General features: G+C 34.4%; 1 protein-coding gene across 2 annotated transcripts in view; it reads left to right on the top strand.

Annotated features, from left to right (window-relative positions):
* Positions 1 to 25,881, top strand: part of PAQR6 (progestin and adipoQ receptor family member 6) — a 74,198-nt gene that overhangs the window by 22,104 nt on the left and 26,213 nt on the right. Inside the window, exons 2-3 of one of the 2 annotated variants that reach the window (XM_073639285.1) lie at positions 24,866 to 24,921; positions 25,132 to 25,243. In XM_073639285.1, coding sequence (XP_073495386.1) covers positions 25,193 to 25,243 — 51 coding nt within the window. In that variant the 5' untranslated portion in view covers positions 24,866 to 24,921; positions 25,132 to 25,192. The remainder of the gene's footprint in view (positions 1 to 24,865; positions 24,922 to 25,131; positions 25,244 to 25,881) is intronic. The other variant, XM_073639284.1, reaches the window with a different exon arrangement.

Below are 25,881 nucleotides of genomic sequence, written 5' to 3'. Positions count from 1 at the left end.
GTTATATTCTTGTACATAGGAGGCAGTATTATAGTAGTTATATTCTTGTACATAGGGGGCAGTATTATAGTAGTTATATTCTTGTACATAGGGGGCAGTATTATATTAGTTATATTCTTGTACATAGGAGGCAGTATTTTACTAGTTATATTCTTGTACATAGGAGGCAGTATTTTACTAGTTATATTCTTGTACATAGGGGGCAGTATTATAGTAGTTATATTCTTGTACATAGGAGGCAGTATTTAGTAGTTATATTCTTGTACATAGGGGGCAGTATTATAGTAGTTATATTCTTGTACATAGGGGGCAGTATTATAGTAGTTATATTCTTGTACATAGGGGGCAGTATTATAGTAGTTATATTCTTGTACATAGGAGGCAGTATTATAGTAGTTATATTCTTGTACATAGGGGCAGTATTATACTAGTTATATTCTTGTACATAGGAGGCAGTATTATAGTAGTTATATTCTTGTACATAGGGGCAGTATTATACTAGTTATATTCTTGTACATAGGAGGCAGTATTATAGTAATTATATTCTTGTACATGGGGGGCAGTATTATAGTAGTTATATTCTTGTACATAGGGGGCAGTGTTATAGTAGTTATATTCTTGTACATAGCAGCAGTATTATAGTAGTTATATTCTTGTACATAGGGGGCAGTATTATAGTAGTTATATTCTTGTACATAGGGGGCAGTATTATAGTAGTTATATTCTTGTACATAGGGGGCAGTATTATAGTAGTTATATTCTTGTACATAGGGGGCAGTATTATAGTAGTTATATTCTTGTACATAGGGGGCAGTATTATAGTAGTTATATTCTTGTACATAGGGGGCAGTATTATAGTAGTTATATTCTTGTACATAGGAGGCAGTATTATAGTATTTATATTCTTGTACATAGGGGCAGTATTATACTAGTTATATTCTTGTACATAGGGGGCAGTATTATAGTAGTTATATTCTTGTACATAGGAGGCAGTATTTAGTAGTTATATTCTTGTACATAGGGGGCAGTATTATAGTAGTTATATTCTTGTACATAGGAGGCAGTATTATAGTAGTTATATTCTTGTACATAGGAGGCAGTATTATAGTAGTTATATTCTTGTACATAGGGGGCAGTATTATAGTAGTTATATTCTTGTACATAGGAGGCAGTATTATAGTAGTTATATTCTTGTACATAGGGGGCAGTATTATAGTAGTTATATTCTTGTACATAGGAGGCAGTATTATAGTAGTTATATTCTTGTACATAGGGGGCAGTATTATAGTAGTTATATTCTTGTACATAGGGGGCAGTATTATAGTAGTTATATTCTTGTACATAGGAGGCAGTATTATAGTAGTTATATTCTTGTACATAGGGGGCAGTATTATAGTAGTTATATTCTTGTACATAGGAGCAGTATTATAGTAATTATATTCTTGTACATAGGAGCAGTATTATAGTAGTTATATTCTTGTACATAGGGGCAGTATTATAGTAATTATATTCTTGTACATAGGAGCAGTATTATAGTAGTTATATTCTTGTACATAGGAGGCAGTATTATAGTAGTTATATTCTTGTACATAGGGGGCAGTATTATAGTAGTTATATTCTTGTACATAGGGGCAGTATTATAGTAGTTATATTCTTGTACATAGGAGACAGTATTATAGTAGTTATATTCTTGTACATAGGGGGCAATATTATAGTAGTTATATTCTTGTACATAGGGGCAGTATTATACTAGTTATATTCTTGTACATAGGAGGCAGTATTATAGTAATTATATTCTTATACATGGGGGGCAGTATTATAGTAGTTATATTCTTATACATGGGGGGCAGTATTATAGTAGTTATATTCTTGTACATAGGAGCAGTATTATAGTAGTTATATTCTTGTACACAGGGGCAGTATTATAGTAATTATATTCTTGTACATAGGAGCAGTATTATAGTAGTTATATTCTTGTACATAGGAGGCAGTATTATAGTAGTTATATTCTTGTACATAGGGGGCAGTATTATAGTAGTTATATTCTTGTACATAGGGGGCAGTATTATAGTAGTTATATTCTTGTACATAGGAGGCAGTATTATAGTAGTTATATTCTTGTACATAGGAGGCAGTATTATAGTAGTTATATTCTTGTACATAGGGGGCAGTATTATAGTAGTTATATTCTTGTACATAGGGGGCAGTATTATAGTAGTTATATTCTTGTACATAGGGGGCAGTATTATAGTAGTTATATTCTTGTACATAGGGGGCAGTATTATAGTAGTTATATTCTTGTACATAGGAGGCAGTATTATAGTAGTTATATTCTTGTACATAGGGGCAGTATTTTACTAGTTATATTCTTGTACATAGGGGGCAGTATTATAGTAGTTATATTCTTGTACATAGGAGGCAGTATTTAGTAGTTATATTCTTGTACATAGGGGCAGTATTATAGTAGTTATATTCTTGTACATAGGGGACAGTATTATAGTAGTTATATTCTTGTACATAGGAGACAGTATTATAGTAGTTATATTCTTGTACATAGGGGGCAGTATTATAGTAGTTATATTCTTGTACATAGGAGCAGTATTATAGTAGTTATATTCTTGTACATAGGAGCAGTATTATACTAGTTATATTCTTGTACATAGGAGCAGCATTATACTAGTTATATTCTTGTACATAGGGGCAGTATTATACTAGTTATATTCTTGTACATAGGGGGCAGTATTATACTAGTTATATTCTTGTACATAGGAGTAGTATTATACTAGTTATATTCTTGTACATAGGAGTAGTATTATACTAGTTATATTCTTGTACATAGGGGCAGTATTATACTAGTTATATTCTTGTACATAGGAGCAGTATTATAGTAGTTATATTCTTGTACATAGGAGGCAGTATTATAGTAGTTATATTCTTGTACACAGGGGCAGTATTATAGTAATTATATTCTTGTACATAGGGGCAGTATTATACTAGTTATATTCTTGTACATAGGAGGCAGTATTATAGTAGTTATATTCTTGTACATAGGGGGCAGTATTATAGTAGTTATATTCTTGTACATAGGAGGCAGTATTATAGTAGTTATATTCTTGTACATAGGGGGCAGTATTATAGTAGTTATATTCTTGTACATAGGAGCAGTATTATAGTAGTTATATTCTTGTACATAGGGGCAGTATTATACTAGTTATATTCTTGTACATAGGAGGCAGTATTATAGTAGTTATATTCTTGTACATAGGAGGCAGTATTATAGTAGTTATATTCTTGTACATAGGAGGCAATATTATAGTAGTTATATTCTTGTACATAGGGGGCAGTATTATAGTAGTTATATTCTTGTACATAGGGGGCAGTATTATAGTAGTTATATTCTTGTACATAGGAGCAGTATTATAGAAGTTATATTCTTGTACATAGGGGGCAGTATTATAGTAGTTATATTCTTGTACATAGGGGGCAGTATTATAGTAGTTATATTCTTTTATACATAGGGGCAGTATTATAGTAGTTATATTCTTTTATACATAGGGGCAGTATTATAGTAGTTATATTCTTGTAAATAGGAGCAGTATTATAGTAGTTATATTCTTGTACATAGGGGGCAGTATTATAGTAGTTATATTCTTGTACATAGGAGCAGTATTATAGTAGTTATATTCTTGTACATAGGAGCAGTATTATAGTAGTTATATTCTTGTACATAGGAGCAGTATTATAGTAGTTATATTCTTGTACATAGGGGTAGTATTATAGTAGTTATATTCTTGTACATAGGAGGCAATATTATAGTAGTTATATTCTTGTACATAGGGAGCAGTATTATAGTAGTTATATTCTTGTACATAGGGAGCAGTATTATAGTAGTTATATTCTTGTACATAGCATTATTATAGTAGTTATATTCTTGTACATAGGGGTAGTATTATAGTAGTTATATTCTTGTACATAGGAGGCAATATTATAGTAGTTATATTCTTGTACATAGGAGCAGTATTATAGTAGTTATATTCTTGTACATAGGGGGCAGTATTATAGTAGTTATATTCTTGTACATAGGGAGCAGTATTATAGTAGTTATATTCTTTTATACATAGGGGCAGTATTATAGTAGTTATATTCTTGTAAATAGGAGCAGTATTATAGTAGTTATATTCTTGTACATAGGGTACAGTATTATAGTAGTGATATTCTTGTACATAGGGGCAGTATTATAGTAGTTATATTCTTGAACATAGGGGCAGTATTATAGTAGTTATATTCTTGTACATAGGGGTAGTAGTATAGTAGTTATATTCTTGTACATAGGAGCAGTATTATAGTAGTTATATTCTTGTACATAGGGGGCAGTATTATAGTAGTTATATTCTTGTACATAGGAGCAGTATTATAGTAGTTATATTCTTGTACATAGGGGTAGTATTATAGTAGTTATATTCTTGTACATAGGAGGCAGTATTATAGTAGTTATATTCTTGTACATAGGAGGCAATATTATAGTAGTTATATTCTTGTACATAGGGGGGCAGTATTATAGTAGTTATATTCTTGTACATAGGGAGCAGTATTATAGTAGTTATATTCTTTTATACATAGGGGCAGTATTATAGTAGTTATATTCTTGTAAATAGGAGCAGTATTATAGTAGTTATATTCTTGTACATAGGGTACAGTATTATAGTAGTTATATTCTTGTACATAGGGGTAGTATTATAGTAGTTATATTCTTGTACATAGGGGGCAGTATTATAGTAGTTATATTCTTGTACATAGGAGCAGTATTATAGTAGTTATATTCTTGTACATAGGGGCAGTATTATACTAGTTATATTCTTGTACATAGGAGGCAGTATTATAGTAATTATATTCTTGTACATGGGGGGCAGTATTATAGTAGTTATATTCTTATACATGGGGGGCAGTATTATAGTAGTTATATTCTTGTACATAGGAGCAGTATTATAGTAGTTATATTCTTGTACATAGGAGGCAATATTATAGTAGTTATATTCTTGTACATAGGGGGCAGTATTATAGTAGTTATATTCTTGTACATAGGGGGCAGTATTATAGTAGTTATATTCTTGTACATAGGGGGCAGTATTATAGTAGTTATATTCTTGTACATAGGGGGCAGTATTATAGTAGTTATATTCTTGTACATAGGGTACAGTATTATAGTAGTTATATTCTTGTACATAGGGGCAGTATTATAGTAGTTATATTCTTGAACATAGGGGCAGTATTATAGTAGTTATATTCTTGTACATAGGAGCAGTATTATAGTAGTTATATTCTTGTACATAGGAGGCAGTATTATAGTAGTTATATTCTTGTACATAGGGGGCAGTATTATACTAGTTATATTCTTGTACATAGGGGGCAGTATTATAGTAGTTATATTCTTGTACATAGGAGGCAGTATTATAGTAATTATATTCTTGTACATGGGGGGCAGTATTATAGTAGTTATATTCTTGTACATGGGGGGCAGTATTATAGTAGTTATATTCTTGTACATAGGGGCAGTATTATAGTAGTTATATTCTTGTACACAGGGGCAGTATTATAGTAATTATATTCTTGTACATAGGAGCAGTATTATAGTAGTTATATTCTTGTACATAGGAGGCAGTATTATAGTAGTTATATTCTTGTACATAGGGGGCAGTATTATAGTAGTTATATTCTTGTACATAGGGGGCAGTGTTATAGTAGTTATATTCTTGTACATAGGGGGCAGTGTTATAGTAGTTATATTCTTGTACATAGGGGGCAGTATTATAGTAGTTATATTCTTGTACATAGGGGGCAGTATTATAGTAGTTATATTCTTGTACATAGGGGGCAGTATTATAGTAGTTATATTCTTGTACATAGGGGGCAGTATTATAGTAGTTATATTCTTGTACATAGGGGGCAGTATTATAGTAGTTATATTCTTGTACATAGGAGGCAGTATTATAGTAGTTATATTCTTGTACATAGGGGCAGTATTATAGTAGTTATATTCTTGTACATAGGGGGCAGTATTATAGTAGTTATATTCTTGTACATGGGGGGCAGTATTATAGTAGTTATATTCTTGTACATGGGGGGCAGTATTATAGTAGTTATATTCTTGTACATAGGAGCAGTATTATAGTAATTATATTCTTGTACATAGGGGCAGTATTATACTAGTTATATTCTTGTACATAGGAGGCAGTATTATAGTAATTATATTCTTGTACATGGGGGGCAGTATTATAGTAGTTATATTCTTATACATGGGGGGGCAGTATCATAGTAGTTATATTCTTGTACATAGGGGGCAGTATTATAGTAGTTATATTCTTGTACATAGGAGGCAGTATTATAGTAGTTATATTCTTGTACATAGGGGGCAGTATTATAGTAGTTATATTCTTGTACATAGGGGCAGTATTTTACTAGTTATATTCTTGTACATAGGAGGCAGTATTATAGTAGTTATATTCTTGTACATAGGGGGCAGTATTATAGTAGTTATATTCTTGTACATAGCAGCAGTATTATAGTAGTTATATTCTTGTACATAGGGGGCAGTATTATAGTAGTTATATTCTTGTACATAGGGGGCAGTATTATAGTAGTTATATTCTTGTACATAGGGGGCAGTATTATAGTAGTTATATTCTTGTACATAGGGGGCAGTATTATAGTAGTTATATTCTTGTACATAGGAGGCAGTATTATAGTATTTATATTCTTGTACATAGGGGCAGTATTATACTAGTTATATTCTTGTACATAGGGGGCAGTATTATAGTAGTTATATTCTTGTACATAGGAGGCAGTATTTAGTAGTTATATTCTTGTACATAGGGGGCAGTATTATAGTAGTTATATTCTTGTACATAGGAGGCAGTATTATAGTAGTTATATTCTTGTACATAGGGGGCAGTATTATAGTAGTTATATTCTTGTACATAGGAGGCAGTATTATAGTAGTTATATTCTTGTACATAGGGGGCAGTATTATAGTAGTTATATTCTTGTACATAGGAGGCAGTATTATAGTAGTTATATTCTTGTACATAGGGGGCAGTATTATAGTAGTTATATTCTTGTACATAGGAGGCAGTATTATAGTAGTTATATTCTTGTACATAGGGGGCAGTATTATAGTAGTTATATTCTTGTACATAGGAGGCAGTATTATAGTAGTTATATTCTTGTACATAGGGGGCAGTATTATAGTAGTTATATTCTTGTACATAGGAGCAGTATTATAGCAATTATATTCTTGTACATAGGAGCAGTATTATAGTAGTTATATTCTTGTACATAGGGGCAGTATTATAGTAATTATATTCTTGTACATAGGAGCAGTATTATAGTAGTTATATTCTTGTACATAGGAGGCAGTATTATAGTAGTTATATTCTTGTACATAGGGGGCAGTATTATAGTAGTTATATTCTTGTACATAGGGGCAGTATTATAGTAGTTATATTCTTGTACATAGGAGACAGTATTATAGTAGTTATATTCTTGTACATAGGGGGCAATATTATAGTAGTTATATTCTTGTACATAGGGGCAGTATTATACTAGTTATATTCTTGTACATAGGAGGCAGTATTATAGTAATTATATTCTTATACATGGGGGGCAGTATTATAGTAGTTATATTCTTATACATGGGGGGCAGTATTATAGTAGTTATATTCTTGTACATAGGAGCAGTATTATAGTAGTTATATTCTTGTACACAGGGGCAGTATTATAGTAATTATATTCTTGTACATAGGAGCAGTATTATAGTAGTTATATTCTTGTACATAGGAGGCAGTATTATAGTAGTTATATTCTTGTACATAGGGGGCAGTATTATAGTAGTTATATTCTTGTACATAGGGGGCAGTATTATAGTAGTTATATTCTTGTACATAGGAGGCAGTATTATAGTAGTTATATTCTTGTACATAGGAGGCAGTATTATAGTAGTTATATTCTTGTACATAGGGGGCAGTATTATAGTAGTTATATTCTTGTACATAGGGGGCAGTATTATAGTAGTTATATTCTTGTACATAGGGGGCAGTATTATAGTAGTTATATTCTTGTACATAGGGGGCAGTATTATAGTAGTTATATTCTTGTACATAGGAGGCAGTATTATAGTAGTTATATTCTTGTACATAGGGGCAGTATTTTACTAGTTATATTCTTGTACATAGGGGGCAGTATTATAGTAGTTATATTCTTGTACATAGGAGGCAGTATTTAGTAGTTATATTCTTGTACATAGGGGGCAGTATTATAGTAGTTATATTCTTGTACATAGGGGACAGTATTATAGTAGTTATATTCTTGTACATAGGAGACAGTATTATAGTAGTTATATTCTTGTACATAGGAGCAGTATTATAGTAGTTATATTCTTGTACATAGGAGCAGCATTATACTAGTTATATTCTTGTACATAGGAGCAGCATTATACTAGTTATATTCTTGTACATAGGGGCAGTATTATACTAGTTATATTCTTGTACATAGGGGGCAGTATTATACTAGTTATATTCTTGTACATAGGAGTAGTATTATACTAGTTATATTCTTGTACATAGGGGCAGTATTATACTAGTTATATTCTTGTACATAGGAGCAGTATTATAGTAGTTATATTCTTGTACATAGGAGGCAGTATTATAGTAGTTATATTCTTGTACACAGGGGCAGTATTATAGTAATTATATTCTTGTACATAGGGGCAGTATTATACTAGTTATATTCTTGTACATAGGAGGCAGTATTATAGTAGTTATATTCTTGTACATAGGGGGCAGTATTATAGTAGTTATATTCTTGTACATAGGAGGCAGTATTATAGTAGTTATATTCTTGTACATAGGGGGCAGTATTATAGTAGTTATATTCTTGTACATAGGAGCAGTATTATAGTAGTTATATTCTTGTACATAGGGGCAGTATTATACTAGTTATATTCTTGTACATAGGAGGCAGTATTATAGTAGTTATATTCTTGTACATAGGAGGCAGTATTATAGTAGTTATATTCTTGTACATAGGAGGCAATATTATAGTAGTTATATTCTTGTACATAGGGGGCAGTATTATAGTAGTTATATTCTTGTACATAGGGGCAGTATTATAGTAGTTATATTCTTGTACATAGGAGCAGTATTATAGAAGTTATATTCTTGTACATAGGGGGCAGTATTATAGTAGTTATATTCTTGTACATAGGGGGCAGTATTATAGTAGTTATATTCTTTTATACATAGGGGCAGTATTATAGTAGTTATATTCTTTTATACATAGGGGCAGTATTATAGTAGTTATATTCTTGTAAATAGGAGCAGTATTATAGTAGTTATATTCTTGTACATAGGGGGCAGTATTATAGTAGTTATATTCTTGTACATAGGAGCAGTATTATAGTAGTTATATTCTTGTACATAGGGGTAGTATTATAGTAGTTATATTCTTGTACATAGGAGGCAATATTATAGTAGTTATATTCTTGTACATAGGGAGCAGTATTATAGTAGTTATATTCTTGTACATAGGGAGCAGTATTATAGTAGTTATATTCTTGTACATAGCATTATTATAGTAGTTATATTCTTGTACATAGGGGTAGTATTATAGTAGTTATATTCTTGTACATAGGAGGCAATATTATAGTAGTTATATTCTTGTACATAGGAGCAGTATTATAGTAGTTATATTCTTGTACATAGGGGGCAGTATTATAGTAGTTATATTCTTGTACATAGGGAGCAGTATTATAGTAGTTATATTCTTTTATACATAGGGGCAGTATTATAGTAGTTATATTCTTGTAAATAGGAGCAGTATTATAGTAGTTATATTCTTGTACATAGGGTACAGTATTATAGTAGTTATATTCTTGTACATAGGGGCAGTATTATAGTAGTTATATTCTTGAACATAGGGGCAGTATTATAGTAGTTATATTCTTGTACATAGGGGTAGTAGTATAGTAGTTATATTCTTGTACATAGGAGCAGTATTATAGTAGTTATATTCTTGTACATAGGGGGCAGTATTATAGTAGTTATATTCTTGTACATAGGAGCAGTATTATAGTAGTTATATTCTTGTACATAGGGGTAGTATTATAGTAGTTATATTCTTGTACATAGGAGGCAGTATTATAGTAGTTATATTCTTGTACATAGGAGGCAATATTATAGTAGTTATATTCTTGTACATAGGGGGGCAGTATTATAGTAGTTATATTCTTGTACATAGGGAGCAGTATTATAGTAGTTATATTCTTTTATACATAGGGGCAGTATTATAGTAGTTATATTCTTGTAAATAGGAGCAGTATTATAGTAGTTATATTCTTGTACATAGGGTACAGTATTATAGTAGTTATATTCTTGTACATAGGGGTAGTATTATAGTAGTTATATTCTTGTACATAGGGGACAGTATTATAGTAGTTATATTCTTGTACATAGGGGGCAGTATTATAGTAGTTATATTCTTGTACATAGGAGCAGTATTATAGTAGTTATATTCTTGTACATAGGAGGCAGTATTATAGTAATTATATTCTTGTACATGGGGGGCAGTATTATAGTAGTTATATTCTTATACATGGGGGGCAGTATTATAGTAGTTATATTCTTGTACATAGGAGCAGTATTATAGTAGTTATATTCTTGTACATAGGAGCAGTATTATAGTAGTTATATTCTTGTACACAGGGGCAGTATTATAGTAATTATATTCTTGTACATAGGAGCAGTATTATAGTAGTTATATTCTTGTACATAGGAGGCAGTATTATAGTAGTTATATTCTTGTACATAGGGGGCAGTATTATAGTAGTTATATTCTTGTACATAGGGGGCAGTATTATAGTAGTTATATTCTTGTACATAGGGGGCAGTATTATAGTAGTTATATTCTTGTACATAGGAGGCAGTATTATAGTAGTTATATTCTTGTACATAGGGGGCAGTATTATAGTAGTTATATTCTTGTACATAGGGGGCAGTATTATAGTAGTTATATTCTTGTACATAGGGGGCAGTATTATAGTAGTTATATTCTTGTACATAGGAGGCAGTATTATAGTAGTTATATTCTTGTACATAGGGGCAGTATTTTACTAGTTATATTCTTGTACATAGGGGGCAGTATTATAGTAGTTATATTCTTGTACATAGGAGGCAGTATTTAGTAGTTATATTCTTGTACATAGGGGGCAGTATTATAGTAGTTATATTCTTGTACATAGGGGGCAGTATTATAGTAGTTATATTCTTGTACATAGGGGGCAGTATTATAGTAGTTATATTCTTGTACATAGGAGGCAGTATTATAGTAGTTATATTCTTGTACATAGGGGGCAGTATTATACTAGTTATATTCTTGTACATAGGAGGCAGTATTATAGTAATTATATTCTTGTACATGGGGGGCAGTATTATAGTAGTTATATTCTTGTACATGGGGGGCAGTATTATAGTAGTTATATTCTTGTACATAGGAGCAGTATTATAGTAGTTATATTCTTGTACACAGGGGCAGTATTATAGTAATTATATTCTTGTACATAGGAGCAGTATTATAGTAGTTATATTCTTGTACATAGGAGGCAGTATTATAGTAGTTATATTCTTGTACATAGGGGGCAGTATTATAGTAGTTATATTCTTGTACATAGGGGGCAGTGTTATAGTAGTTATATTCTTGTACATAGGGGGCAGTGTTATAGTAGTTATATTCTTGTACATAGGGGGCAGTATTATAGTAGTTATATTCTTGTACATAGGGGGCAGTATTATAGTAGTTATATTCTTGTACATAGGGGGCAGTATTATAGTAGTTATATTCTTGTACATAGGGGGCAGTATTATAGTAGTTATATTCTTGTACATAGGGGGCAGTATTATAGTAGTTATATTCTTGTACATAGGAGGCAGTATTATAGTAGTTATATTCTTGTACATAGGGGCAGTATTATAGTAGTTATATTCTTGTACATAGGGGGCAGTATTATAGTAGTTATATTCTTGTACATGGGGGGCAGTATTATAGTAGTTATATTCTTGTACATAGGGGGCAGTATTATAGTAGTTATATTCTTGTACATAGGAGCAGTATTATAGTAATTATATTCTTGTACATAGGGGCAGTATTATACTAGTTATATTCTTGTACATAGGAGGCAGTATTATAGTAATTATATTCTTGTACATGGGGGGCAGTATTATAGTAGTTATATTCTTATACATGGGGGGGCAGTATCATAGTAGTTATATTCTTGTACATAGGGGGCAGTATTATAGTAGTTATATTCTTGTACATAGGAGGCAGTATTATAGTAGTTATATTCTTGTACATAGGGGCAGTATTTTACTAGTTATATTCTTGTACATAGGAGGCAGTATTATAGTAGTTATATTCTTGTACATAGGGGGCAGTATTATAGTAGTTATATTCTTGTACATAGGAGGCAGTATTATAGTAGTTATATTCTTGTACATAGGGGGCAGTATTATAGTAGTTATATTCTTGTACATAGGAGCAGTATTATAGTAATTATATTCTTGTACATAGGGGCAGTATTATACTAGTTATATTCTTGTACATAGGGGCAGTATTATACTAGTTATATTCTTGTACATAGGAGGCAGTATTATAGTAATTATATTCTTGTACATAGGGTACAGTATTATAGTAGTTATATTCTTGTACATAGGGGACAGTATTATAGTAGTTATATTCTTGTACATAGGAGCAGTATTATAGTAGTTATATTCTTGTACATAGGGGACAGTATTATAGTAGTTATATTCTTGAACATAGGGGCAGTATTATAGTAGTTATATTCTTGTACATAGGGGTAGTATTATAGTAGTTATATTCTTGTACAAAGGAGCAGTATTATAGTAGTTATATTCTTGTACATAGGGGGCAGTATTATAGTAGTTATATTGTTCATAGGAGCAGTATTATAGTAGTTATATTCTTGTACATAGGGGCAGTATTATAGTAGTTATATTGTTCATAGGAGCAGTATTATAGTAGTTATATTCTTGTACATAGGGGTAGTATTATAGTAGTTATATTCTTGTACATAAGAGCAGTATTATAGTAGTTATATTCTTGTACATAGGGGGCAGTATTATAGTAGTTATATTCTTGTACATAGGGGCAGTATTATAGTAGTTATATTCTTGTTCTTAGGGGCAGTATTATAGTAGTTATATTCTTGTACATAGGGGTAGTATTATAGTAGTTATATTCTTGTACATAGGGGCAGTATTATAGTAGTTATATTCTTGTACACAGGGGGCAGTATTATAGGAGTTATATTCTTGTACATAGGGGACAGTATTATAGTAGTTATATTTTTGTACATAGGGGACAGTATTTAAGTAGTTATATTTTTGTACACAGGGGGCAGTATTATAGGAGTTATATTCTTGTACATAGGGGCAGTATTATAGTAGTTATATTCATGTACATAGGGGGCAGTATTATAGTACTTATATTCTTGTACATAGGGGCAGTATTATAGTAGATATATTCTTGTACATAGGGGCAGTATTATAGTAGATATATTCTTGTACATAGAGGGCAGTATTATAGTAGTTATATTCTTGTACATAGGGGCAGTATTATAGTAGTTATATTCTTGTACATAGGGGCAGTATTATAGTAGTTATATTCTTGTACATAGGGGTAGTATTATAGTAGTTATATTCTTGTACATAGGGGCAGTATTATAGTAGTTACATTCTTGTACATAGGGGGACAGTATTATAGTAGTTATATTCTTGTACATAGGGGCTGTATTATGGTAGATATATTCTCTACATAGGGGCAGAATTATAGTAGTTATATTCTTGTACATAGGGGCAGTATTATAGTAGTTACATTCTTGTACATAGGGGGACAGTATTATAGTAGTTATATTCTTGTACATAGGGGGACAGTATTATAGTAGTTATATTCTTGTACATAGGTAGCAGTATTATAGTAGTTATATTCTTGTACATAGCATTATTATAGTAGTTATATTCTTGTACATAGGGGTAGTATTATAGTAGTTATATTCTTGTACATAGGAGGCAATATTATAGTAGTTATATTCTTGTACATAGGAGCAGTATTATAGTAGTTATATTCTTGTACATAGGGGGCAGTATTATAGTAGTTATATTCTTGTACATAGGGAGCAGTATTATAGTAGTTATATTCTTTTATACATAGGGGCAGTATTATAGTAGTTATATTCTTGTAAATAGGAGCAGTATTATAGTAGTTATATTCTTGTACATAGGGTACAGTATTATAGTAGTTATATTCTTGTACATAGGGGCAGTATTATAGTAGTTATATTCTTGAACATAGGGGCAGTATTATAGTAGTTATATTCTTGAACATAGGGGTAGTAGTATAGTAGTTATATTCTTGTTCATAGGAGCAGTATTATAGTAGTTATATTCTTGTACATAGGGGGCAGTATTATAGTAGTTATATTCTTGTACATAGGAGCAGTATTATAGTAGTTATATTCTTGTAAATAGGAGCAGTATTATAGTAGTTATATTCTTGTACATAGGGTACAGTATTATAGTAGTTATATTCTTGTACATAGGGGACAGTATTATAGTAGTTATATTCTTGTACATAGGAGCAGTATTATAGTAGTTATATTCTTGTACATAGGGGACAGTATTATAGTAGTTATATTCTTGAACATAGGGGCAGTATTATAGTAGTTATATTCTTGTACATAGGGGTAGTATTATAGTAGTTATATTCTTGTACAAAGGAGCAGTATTATAGTAGTTATATTCTTGTACATAGGGGGCAGTATTATAGTAGTTATATTGTTCATAGGAGCAGTATTATAGTAGTTATATTCTTGTACATAGGGGCAGTATTATAGTAGTTATATTGTTCATAGGAGCAGTATTATAGTAGTTATATTCTTGTACATAGGGGGCAGTATTATAGTAGTTATATTCTTGTACATAGGGGCAGTATTATAGTAGTTATATTCTTGTTCTTAGGGGCAGTATTATAGTAGTTATATTCTTGTACATAGGGGTAGTATTATAGTAGTTATATTCTTGTACATAGGGGCAGTATTATAGTAGTTATATTCTTGTACACAGGGGGCAGTATTATAGGAGTTATATTCTTGTACATAGGGGACAGTATTATAGTAGTTATATTTTTGTACATAGGGGACAGTATTTAAGTAGTTATATTTTTGTACACAGGGGGCAGTATTATAGGAGTTATATTCTTGTACATAGGGGCAGTATTATAGTAGTTATATTCATGTACATAGGGGGCAGTATTATAGTACTTATATTCTTGTACATAGGGGCAGTATTATAGTAGATATATTCTTGTACATAGGGGCAGTATTATAGTAGATATATTCTTGTACATAGAGGGCAGTATTATAGTAGTTATATTCTTGTACATAGGGGCAGTATTATAGTAGTTATATTCTTGTACATAGGGGCAGTATTATAGTAGTTATATTCTTGTACATAGGGGTAGTATTATAGTAGTTATATTCTTGTACATAGGGGCAGTATTATAGTAGTTACATTCTTGTACATAGGGGGACAGTATTATAGTAGTTATATTCTTGTACATAGGGGGACAGTATTATAGTAGTTATATTCTTGTACATAGGGGGACAGTATTATAGTAGTTATATTCTTGTACATAGGGGCTGTATTATGGTAGATATATTCTCTACATAGGGGCAGAATTATAGTAGTTATATTCTTGTACATAGGGGCAGTATTATAGTAGTTACATTCTTGTACATAGGGGGCAATTTTTATTATAAAAACCAAACAAATACAATTAAAAATTAACAAAATTCCTGCAATAATACAAAACTAGATTCACTTGAATTGTACATACATTCGTTACATCTCTAGATTATACACATAAAGTCAATATAAAGAGTCCACACCTGTGGTTGGAAAAATGAAAAATAAACACTTTGTAAAAGAAACCATCATATTTCAGCACAGTTACACATCCTTCCATAACTTTACACTTTTCTGACTCTTCCTAATCTCTCATGATTTTATCTGGGCTCGGACATTATCTGGTTGACAGTTCATAGATCTAAGTCGGAGTCATCCTGTCCACCACCGGTCTCCATACCAGTCTCTACCTGAGTGCCCACAGGTAAGGGCTTCCGCTTTGGTGGGGGACAGTCCTCAACATCCCTATCACACTCTGTGTCTATTTTTTTAAGTTCATCCTCAAAATCCCCGTTAGACAGAACATCAATCCTATTAGACACGACCATTACTCCTGCAGAACTCTGGACCTTCCTCCTGGCACTCTGGCCAGTGTCATACTCCTCCTCAGGTTTACGGGAGGTCTTGTCCTTTTTCTTCCTTTTACTCTGATTCTGGCTATTTCCTTCAGATACAGATGGTAATACTGAAGTAGCGCCTTCCTGTGACTGCTGCTCCTGAGGGACGACCTCCATGCTCCCCTGTGCCCCCTCTGAGCGCTGCTGCTCTGGTGGTACCTGAGTGAACCCCTGGTGGACCTCTGACAATAAAGCCTCCTCTTCCAGAACCTCTGCCCCCGCCACCAAATCCTCATCAGGAAAGTCCTTACAGATGTTGTGCCAGGCGTCTGGACAGTCCCGGTGAGGGTGGCCGATCTTACCACAGAGGTTGCACCTGATGTTCTGACAGTCTGCAGCTACATGGCCGACTTCCCCGCACAGGCTGCACTTCACCACTGTACAGGTATTCGCCAGGTGACCCGCCTTGCCACATTTGAAGCACTTTCTGGGCTGGCCGGGGTAGAAACATACACCCTTCTCCCTCCCAATAAAGAAGGAGTTGGGTAGGTGGGCAGTGATGTTATTACACTGGCGCAGCTTCACCAGGACCTTCCACCCACCCGTCCAGATACCATCGTTATCTCTGCTTCTGGTGAGGTCAGAGACGAGGTCGCAATGCCTCCGGAGCCACACCACAATGTCCTGCGGGGAACAGACTCATTCCAGAAGATGACATTAACCGTAACCGTATCTGGCTTAGAGATGGGAATAAAGCTGAACTTACTCCAGCCCTCAGCGTCTCTGAACTTGGGGAAATTGGCCCAGAATCTGTCCAGATCAGACATGAGCTTAAAGCTGACATCAGAGCCCTGCCTGTCTGGTAGATTAATTACCGCCCAGATGTTAACTGGCGCAAACCCCATCTGGTGGCACAGGAGCTCCCTGACCACAAACCTCCTGTCCGGCAGATCTTCCTTGGCACCTCTGTGCCTGAAACGCACGACGTTCCTCCGTTTAAACGCCTGGCCGGTATAATTAGCGCCAGAGGTAAAGGACGGAGCACCACGGCTCCAGGCATTACTGGGGGGAACTTGGGGGTCACACTGGGCTGACTGACAGGGTGAGGGTCTGCTGCAGGGGGACCTTGTGTGCTTGGAATCAAAGGAGGAAAATCACAGACATTATCATGCACATTGTTATCATCAACATCAATGTCATTATCAGACTGCGCCATGTCCACCACAGATTCTGTGCTCCCTCCAGCCCCCGACCCCACAGATACAGTATGATTATCCCCAGCATGAGAGTCCTGCTGGGCACCACCAGAAACTAATGACACATGTCCACTGTCCGGCTGCTGTGCTGGGCATCCTGGGACTTGTGGTACCACCGTTGTACCCTGCACTCCATGCTCCTGCTTGGGACCTGCCGCAGGCTGTTGCGGCTCCTGGTGCAGTCCCTTTTGGAACAAGAAGCTTGCGGGTTGCAGCACTGGCCGCACCTGCTTCTGGGGCCCACCTGGGACAATGTCTGACTGCGAATCAGCAGAGTACGGCAAATTGAACATAAACGGTTTCTGGTTCCTGTAAGTCTCTGCCAGGGGCCCCATCCTCTCAAACACACAGTCTATGTCCTTCACCACATTTGCCAGCTCTATCCCCATTGAGTTCAGCTTCCGGTCATACACAGTGTGATCCCCGGGATCCTCAGCCTTTATTTTATATGCACAGTCTATTGATACCTGTATTAGCTGCTTCTGCTGCTGTAACACACGTAACCTCTCCACCAGTCCTGGGATGTCCTCTGCAATCTGTGGCCCAGGTGCACATGGAGTCTCCTGGGATCCTGCCTTCAGCGAGCTCTCTGGCTGCTTGGACTTAGATGTCTCCTTGGGTTTTACCACCGCTGGTTTCGTGGCTCCAGGCTCCACAGCACTATTACTGCTGCCACCTGACTGCGACCTCGTGCGTCCAGAGCCCGCCATGCTGGTCACCACGTGCTTCTGCTGCAGGTTCTCCTGGAGGGTCTGTCTCTCCAGAGATGTCCTCCTCTGCCGGCTTGGAGTGAGCTGCACACCTGAGGCTGGTGATGGGATCTGCCTCACCTCCTGGCCAACAAGCTGCTTTCCTCCATTCAGCTTCCCAGCAGTAGATTCCTTCTGGATCTTTCCTAATTGCACTTCACTCTGCTTGCCTTGGCTGGCCGACTGCTTTACTGCGACCTTCTTACATACGACCACGGCTTTTCCTTCTTCCTTTACTTTACTCACTTTCAAAACTCCATCTTTCTTGTTGCTGCTGTTACTTCCATTCGGAGCTTTCTTCTCCTCAGAAGTCACTTTGGGATTTGCATCCACATTAGAAAGAGCTTCGGAGTTTCCTCCCAGTGTAGGCCTGGAAGCCTGGGCCTTGCTTGGAGAGCTTACCCGCCCAGGGAGGCCCCTCCCCGGGCTTGCTCCAGACATCAGGAGAACCACTGACACACGTCCTCACAGCTAGGAGGCAGTATTATAGTAATTATATTCTTGTACATAGGAGCAGTATTATAGTAGTTATATTCTTGTACATAGGAGGCAGTATTATAGTAGTTATATTCTTGTACATAGGGGGCAGTATTATAGTAGTTATATTCTTGTACATAGGAGACAGTATTATAGTAGTTATATTCTTGTACATAGGGGGCAGTATTATAGTAGTTATATTCTTGTACATAGGAGGCAGTATTATAGTAGTTATATTCTTGTACATAGGGGGCAATATTATAGTAGTTATATTCTTGTACATAGGGGGCAGTATTATAGTAGTTATATTCTTGTACATAGGAGCAGTATTATAGTAGTTATATTCTTGTACATAGGGGCAGTATTATACTAGTTATATTCTTGTACATAGGAGGCAGTATTATACTAGTTATATTCTTGTACATGGGGGGCAGTATTATAGTAGTTATATTCTTGTACATGGGGGGCAGTATTATAGTAGTTATATTCTTGTACATAGGAGCAGTATTATAGTAGTTATATTCTTGTACACAGGGGCAGTATTATAGTAATTATATTCTTGTACATAGGAGCAGTATTATAGTAGTTATATTCTTGTACATAGGAGGCAGTATTATAGTAGTTATATTCTTGTACATAGGGGGCAGTATTATAGTAGTTATATTCTTGTACATAGGGGCAGTATTATACTAGTTATATTCTTGTACATAGGAGGCAGTATTATAGTAATTATATTCTTGTACATGGGGGGCAGTATTATAGTAGTTATATTCTTGTACATGGGGGGCAGTATTATAGTAGTTATATTCTTGTACATAGGAGCAGTATTATAGTAGTTATATTCTTGTACACAGGGGCAGTATTATAGTAATTATATTCTTGTACATAGGAGCAGTATTATAGTAGTTATATTCTTGTACATAGGAGGCAGTATTATAGTAGTTATATTCTTGTACATAGGGGGCAGTATTATAGTAGTTATATTCTTGTACATAGGGGGCAGTATTATAGTAGTTATATTCTTGTACATAGGGGGCAGTGTTATAGTAGTTATATTCTTGTACATAGGAGCAGTATTATAGTAGTTATATTCTTGTACATAGGAGGCAGTATTATAGTAGTTATATTCTTGTACATAGGGGGCAGTATTATAGTAGTTATATTCTTGTACATAGGGGGCAGTATTATAGTAGTTATATTCTTGTACATAGGGGGCAGTATTATAGTAGTTATATTCTTGTACATAGGAGGCAGTATTATAGTAGTTATATTCTTGTACATAGGGGCAGTATTATACTAGTTATATTCTTGTACATAGGGGGCAGTATTATAGTAGTTATATTCTTGTACATAGGAGGCAGAATTTAGTAGTTATATTCTTGTACATAGGGGGCAGTATTATAGTAGTTATATTCTTGTACATAGGAGGCAGTATTATAGTAGTTATATTCTTGTACATAGGGGGCAGTATTATAGTAGTTATATTCTTGTACATAGGAGGCAGTATTATAGTAGTTATATTCTTGTACATAGGGGGCAGTATTATAGTAGTTATATTCTTGTACATAGGAGGCAGTATTATAGTAGTTATATTCTTGTACATAGGGGGCAGTATTATAGTAGTTATATTCTTGTACATAGGAGGCAGTATTATAGTAGTTATATTCTTGTACATAGGGGGCAGTATTATAGTAGTTATATTCTTGTACATAGGAGGCAGTATTATAGTAGTTATATTCTTGTACATAGGGGGCAGTATTATAGTAGTTATATTCTTGTACATAGGAGGCAGTATTATAGTAGTTATATTCTTGTACATAGGGGGCAGTATTATAGTAGTTATATTCTTGTACATAGGAGGCAGTATTATAGTAGTTATATTCTTGTACATAGGGGGCAGTATTATAGTAGTTATATTCTTGTACATAGGAGCAGTATTATAGTAATTATATTCTTGTACATAGGAGCAGTATTATAGTAGTTATATTCTTGTACATAGGGGCAGTATTATAGTAATTATATTCTTGTACATAGGAGCAGTATTATAGTAGTTATATTCTTGTACATAGGAGGCAGTATTATAGTAGTTATATTCTTGTACATAGGGGGCAGTATTATAGTAGTTATATTCTTGTACATAGGGGCAGTATTATAGTAGTTATATTCTTGTACATAGGAGACAGTATTATAGTAGTTATATTCTTGTACATAGGGGGCAGTATTATAGTAGTTATATTCTTGTACATAGGAGGCAGTATTATAGTAGTTATATTCTTGTACATAGGGGGCAATATTATAGTAGTTATATTCTTGTACATAGGGGGCAATATTATAGTAGTTATATTCTTGTACATAGGGGGCAGTATTATAGTAGTTATATTCTTGTACATAGGAGCAGTATTATAGTAGTTATATTCTTGTACATAGGGGCAGTATTATACTAGTTATATTCTTGTACATAGGAGGCAGTATTATAGTAATTATATTCTTGTACATGGGGGGCAGTATTATACTAGTTATATTCTTATACATGGGGGCAGTATTATAGTAGTTATATTCTTGTACATAGGAGCAGTATTATAGTAGTTATATTCTTGTACACAGGGGCAGTATTATAGTAATTATATTCTTGTACATAGGAGCAGTATTATAGTAGTTATATTCTTGTACATAGGAGGCAGTATTATAGTAGTTATATTCTTGTACATAGGGGCAGTATTATAGTAGTTATATTCTTGTACATAGGGGGCAGTATTATAGTAGTTATATTCTTGTACATAGGGGGCAGTATTATAGTAGTTATATTCTTGTACATAGGAGCAGTATTATAGTAGTTATATTCTTGTACATAGGAGGCAGTATTATAGTAGTTATATTCTTGTACATAGGGGGCAGTATTATAGTAGTTATATTCTTGTACATAGGGGGCAGTATTATAGTAGTTATATTCTTGTACATAGGGGGCAGTATTATAGTAGTTATATTCTTGTACATAGGAGGCAGTATTATAGTAGTTATATTCTTGTACATAGGGGCAGTATTTTACTAGTTATATTCTTGTACATAGGGGGCAGTATTATAGTAGTTATATTCTTGTACATAGGCAGTATTTAGTAGTTATATTCTTGTACATAGGGGGCAGTATTATAGTAGTTATATTCTTGTACATAGGAGGCAGTATTATAGTAGTTATATTCTTGTACATAGGGGGCAGTATTATAGTAGTTATATTCTTGTACATAGGAGGCAGTATTATAGTAGTTATATTCTTGTACATAGGGGGCAGTATTATAGTAGTTATATTCTTGTACATAGGAGGCAGTATTATAGTAGTTATATTCTTGTACATAGGGGGCAGTATTATAGTAGTTATATTCTTGTACATAGGAGCAGTATTATAGTAATTATATTCTTGTACATAGGAGCAGTATTATAGTAGTTATATTCTTGTACATAGGGGCAGTATTATACTAGTTATATTCTTGTACATAGGAGGCAGTATTATAGTAATTATATTCTTGTATATAGGGGACAGTATTATAGTAGTTATATTCTTGTACATAGGAGACAGTATTATAGTAGTTATATTCTTGTACATAGGGGGCAGTATTATAGTAGTTATATTCTTGTACATAGGAGCAGTATTATACTAGTTATATTCTTGTACATAGGAGCAGCATTATACTAGTTATATTCTTGTACATAGGGGCAGTATTATACTAGTTATATTCTTGTACATAGGGGGCAGTATTATACTAGTTATATTCTTGTACATAGGAGCAGTATTATACTAGTTATATTCTTGTACATAGGGGCAGTATTATACTAGTTATATTCTTGTACATAGGAGCAGTATTATAGTAGTTATATTCTTGTACATAGGAGGCAGTATTATAGTAGTTATATTCTTGTACACAGGGGCAGTATTATAGTAATTATATTCTTGTACATAGGGGCAGTATTATACTAGTTATATTCTTGTACATAGGAGGCAGTATTATAGTAGTTATATTCTTGTACATAGGGGGCAGTATTATAGTAGTTATATTCTTGTACATAGGAGGCAGTATTATAGTAGTTATATTCTTGTACATAGGAGCAGTATTATAGTAGTTATATTGTTCATAGGGGACAGTATTATAGTAGTTATATTCTTGTACATAGGGGTAGTATTATAGTAGTTATATTCTTGTACATAGGAGCAGTATTATAGTAGTTATATTCTTGTACATAGGGGGCAGTATTATAGTAGTTATATTCTTGTACATAGGGGCAGTATTATAGTAGTTATATTCTTGTTCATAGGGGCAGTATTATAGTAGTTATATTCTTGTACATAGGGGCAGTATTATAGTAGTTATATTCTTGTACATAGGAGCAGTATTATAGTAGTTATATTGTTCATAGGGGACAGTATTATAGTAGTTATATTCTTGTACATAGGGGCAGTATTATAGTAGTTATATTCTTGTACATAGGGGCAGTATTATAGTAGTTATATTCTTGTGCATAGGGGACAGTAGTATAGTAGTTATATTCTTGTGCATAGGGGACAGTAGTATAGTAGTTATATTCTTGTACATAGGGGCAGTATTATAGTAGTTATATTCTTGTACATAGGGGCAGTATTATAGTAGTTATATTCTTGTACACAGGGGGCAGTATTATAGGAGTTATATTCTTGTACATAGGGGACAGTATTATAGTAGTTATATTTTTGTACATAGGGGCAGTATTTAAGTAGTTATATTCTTGTACACAGGGGGCAGTATTATAGGAGTTATATTCTTGTACATAGGGAGCAGTATTACAGTAGTTATATTCTTGTACATAGGGGCAGTATTATAGTAGTTATATTCATGTACATAGGGGGCAGTATTATAGTAGTTATATTCTTGTACATAGGGGCAGTATTTTAGTAGTTATATTCTTGTACATAGGGGCAGTATTATAGTAGTTATATTCTTGTACATAGGGGCAGTATTATAGTAGTTATATTCTTGTACATAGGGGTAGTATTATAGTAGTTATATTCTTGTACATAGGGGCAGTATTATAGTAGTTACATTCTTGTACATAGGGGGACAGTATTATAGTAGTTATATTCTTGTACATAGGGGGACAGTATTATAGTAGTTATATTCTTGTACATAGGGGCTGTATTATAGTAGATATATTCTCTACATAGGGGCAGAATTATAGTAGTTATATTCTTGTACATAGGGGCAGTATTATAGTAGTTATATTCTTGTACATAGGAGCAGTATTATAGTAGTTACATTCTTGTACATAGGGGGCAGTATTATAGTAGTTATATTCTTGTGCATAGTGGGCAGTATTATTGTAGTTATATTCTTGCGCATAGGGGGCAGTATTATAGTAGTTATATTCTTGTACATAGGAGCAGTATTATAGTAGTTATATTCTTGTACATAGGAGCAGTATTATAGTAGTTATATTCTTGTACATAGGGGCAGTATTATAGTAGTTATATTCTTGTACATAGGGGGGCAGTATTATAGTAGATATATTCTTGTGCATAGGGGCAGTATTATAGTAGTTATATTCTTGTACATAGGGGGCAGTATTGTAGTTATATTCTTGTACATAGGGGCAGTATTATAGTAGTTATATTGTACATAGGGGGCAGTATTATAGTAGTTATATTCTTGTACATAGGGGGCAGTATTGTAGTTATATTCTTGTACATAGGGGCAGTATTATAGTAGTTATATTGTACATAGGGGGCAGTATTATAGTAGTTATATTCTTGTACATGGAGGGCAGTATTATAGTAGTTATATTCTTGTACATAGGAGCAGTATTATAGTAGATATATTCTTGTACATAGGGAGCAGTATTATAGTAGTTACATTCTTGTACATAGGGGTTCAGTATTATAGTTGTTATATTCTTGAACATAGGGGGCAGTATTATGTTACCTTTTGCATTTAACACATTAGCTTACATATAAATTACTGATGATTCATGTACTTTGTATTCATCCTGATGTTTCTGGTGGATGAATACAATTCTGGCTCTGCAGTGAACACTGACATATAGCAGTGGGATACAGGTAAGAGCTCCGGTATGACACCCTAGAGCTTGGCCGATATGTGTTGGGTCTTTGGCTGTGTGTGGAGCAGGGGTCCCCGGCTGCTGATTTCTGGGATCCGAGGCCTCAGCACATCTGGCTTTTCCCTGTGTCCGGTGAGGGAGGCTCTGGGCCGGTGTTGCTGCCATGCTGGCGGCCTCCTCACTTCCTCTCTGTGGTTCTGTCCTGCAGAGCGGATGTGCGGTCTGTGCTGGATCGCAGGTTACAGAATCGGCTCGGTCCCTGAGGCAGGATGCTGACCATCAAACTGCCGCAACTGCTCCGCGTCCACCAGATGCCGCGGGTGAGTGTGACCGGGCGCTGCCTGCACCATGTACTGGGGTTACACCAGGACTCACACTCCAGTCACACCCAGGGCTGCACTATGGCACATACTCCAGTCACACCAACAGCTGCGTGATATCGAATACTCCAGTCACATCCACAGCTGCGTGATATCGAATACTCCAGTCACATCCACAGCTGCGTGATATCGAATACTCCAGTCACATCCACAGCTGCGTGATATCGAATACTCCAGTCACATCCACAGCTGCGTGATATCGAATACTCCAGTCACATCCACAGCTGCATGATATCGAATACTCCAGTCACATCCACAGCTGCGTGATATCGAATACTCCAGTCACATCCACAGCTGCGTGATATCGAATACTCTAGTCACACCCAGAGCTGCATTTTATGTAATACTCCAGTCACATCCAGAGCTGCACTATCGCTAATACTCCAGTCACACCCAGAGCTGCACTATCGCTAATACTCCAGTCACACCCAGAGCTGCACTATCGCTAATACTCCAGTCACACCCAGAGCTGCACTATATCTATTACTCCATTCACACCCAGAGCTGCAATATATCTATTACTCCAGTCACACCCAGAGCTGCATTATATCTAATACTCCAGTCAGTCACAACCAGAG

Source organism: Phyllobates terribilis, unplaced genomic scaffold (genome assembly GCF_046119375.1).
Source record: "Phyllobates terribilis strain yellow unplaced genomic scaffold, ASM4611937v1 Scaffold_7__3_contigs__length_470593459, whole genome shotgun sequence".
NCBI classification, from domain to species: Eukaryota; Metazoa; Chordata; class Amphibia; order Anura; family Dendrobatidae; genus Phyllobates; species Phyllobates terribilis.
Note: the sequence above shows the minus strand (reverse complement) of the source record. Positions and strands in the feature narration are given on the sequence as shown.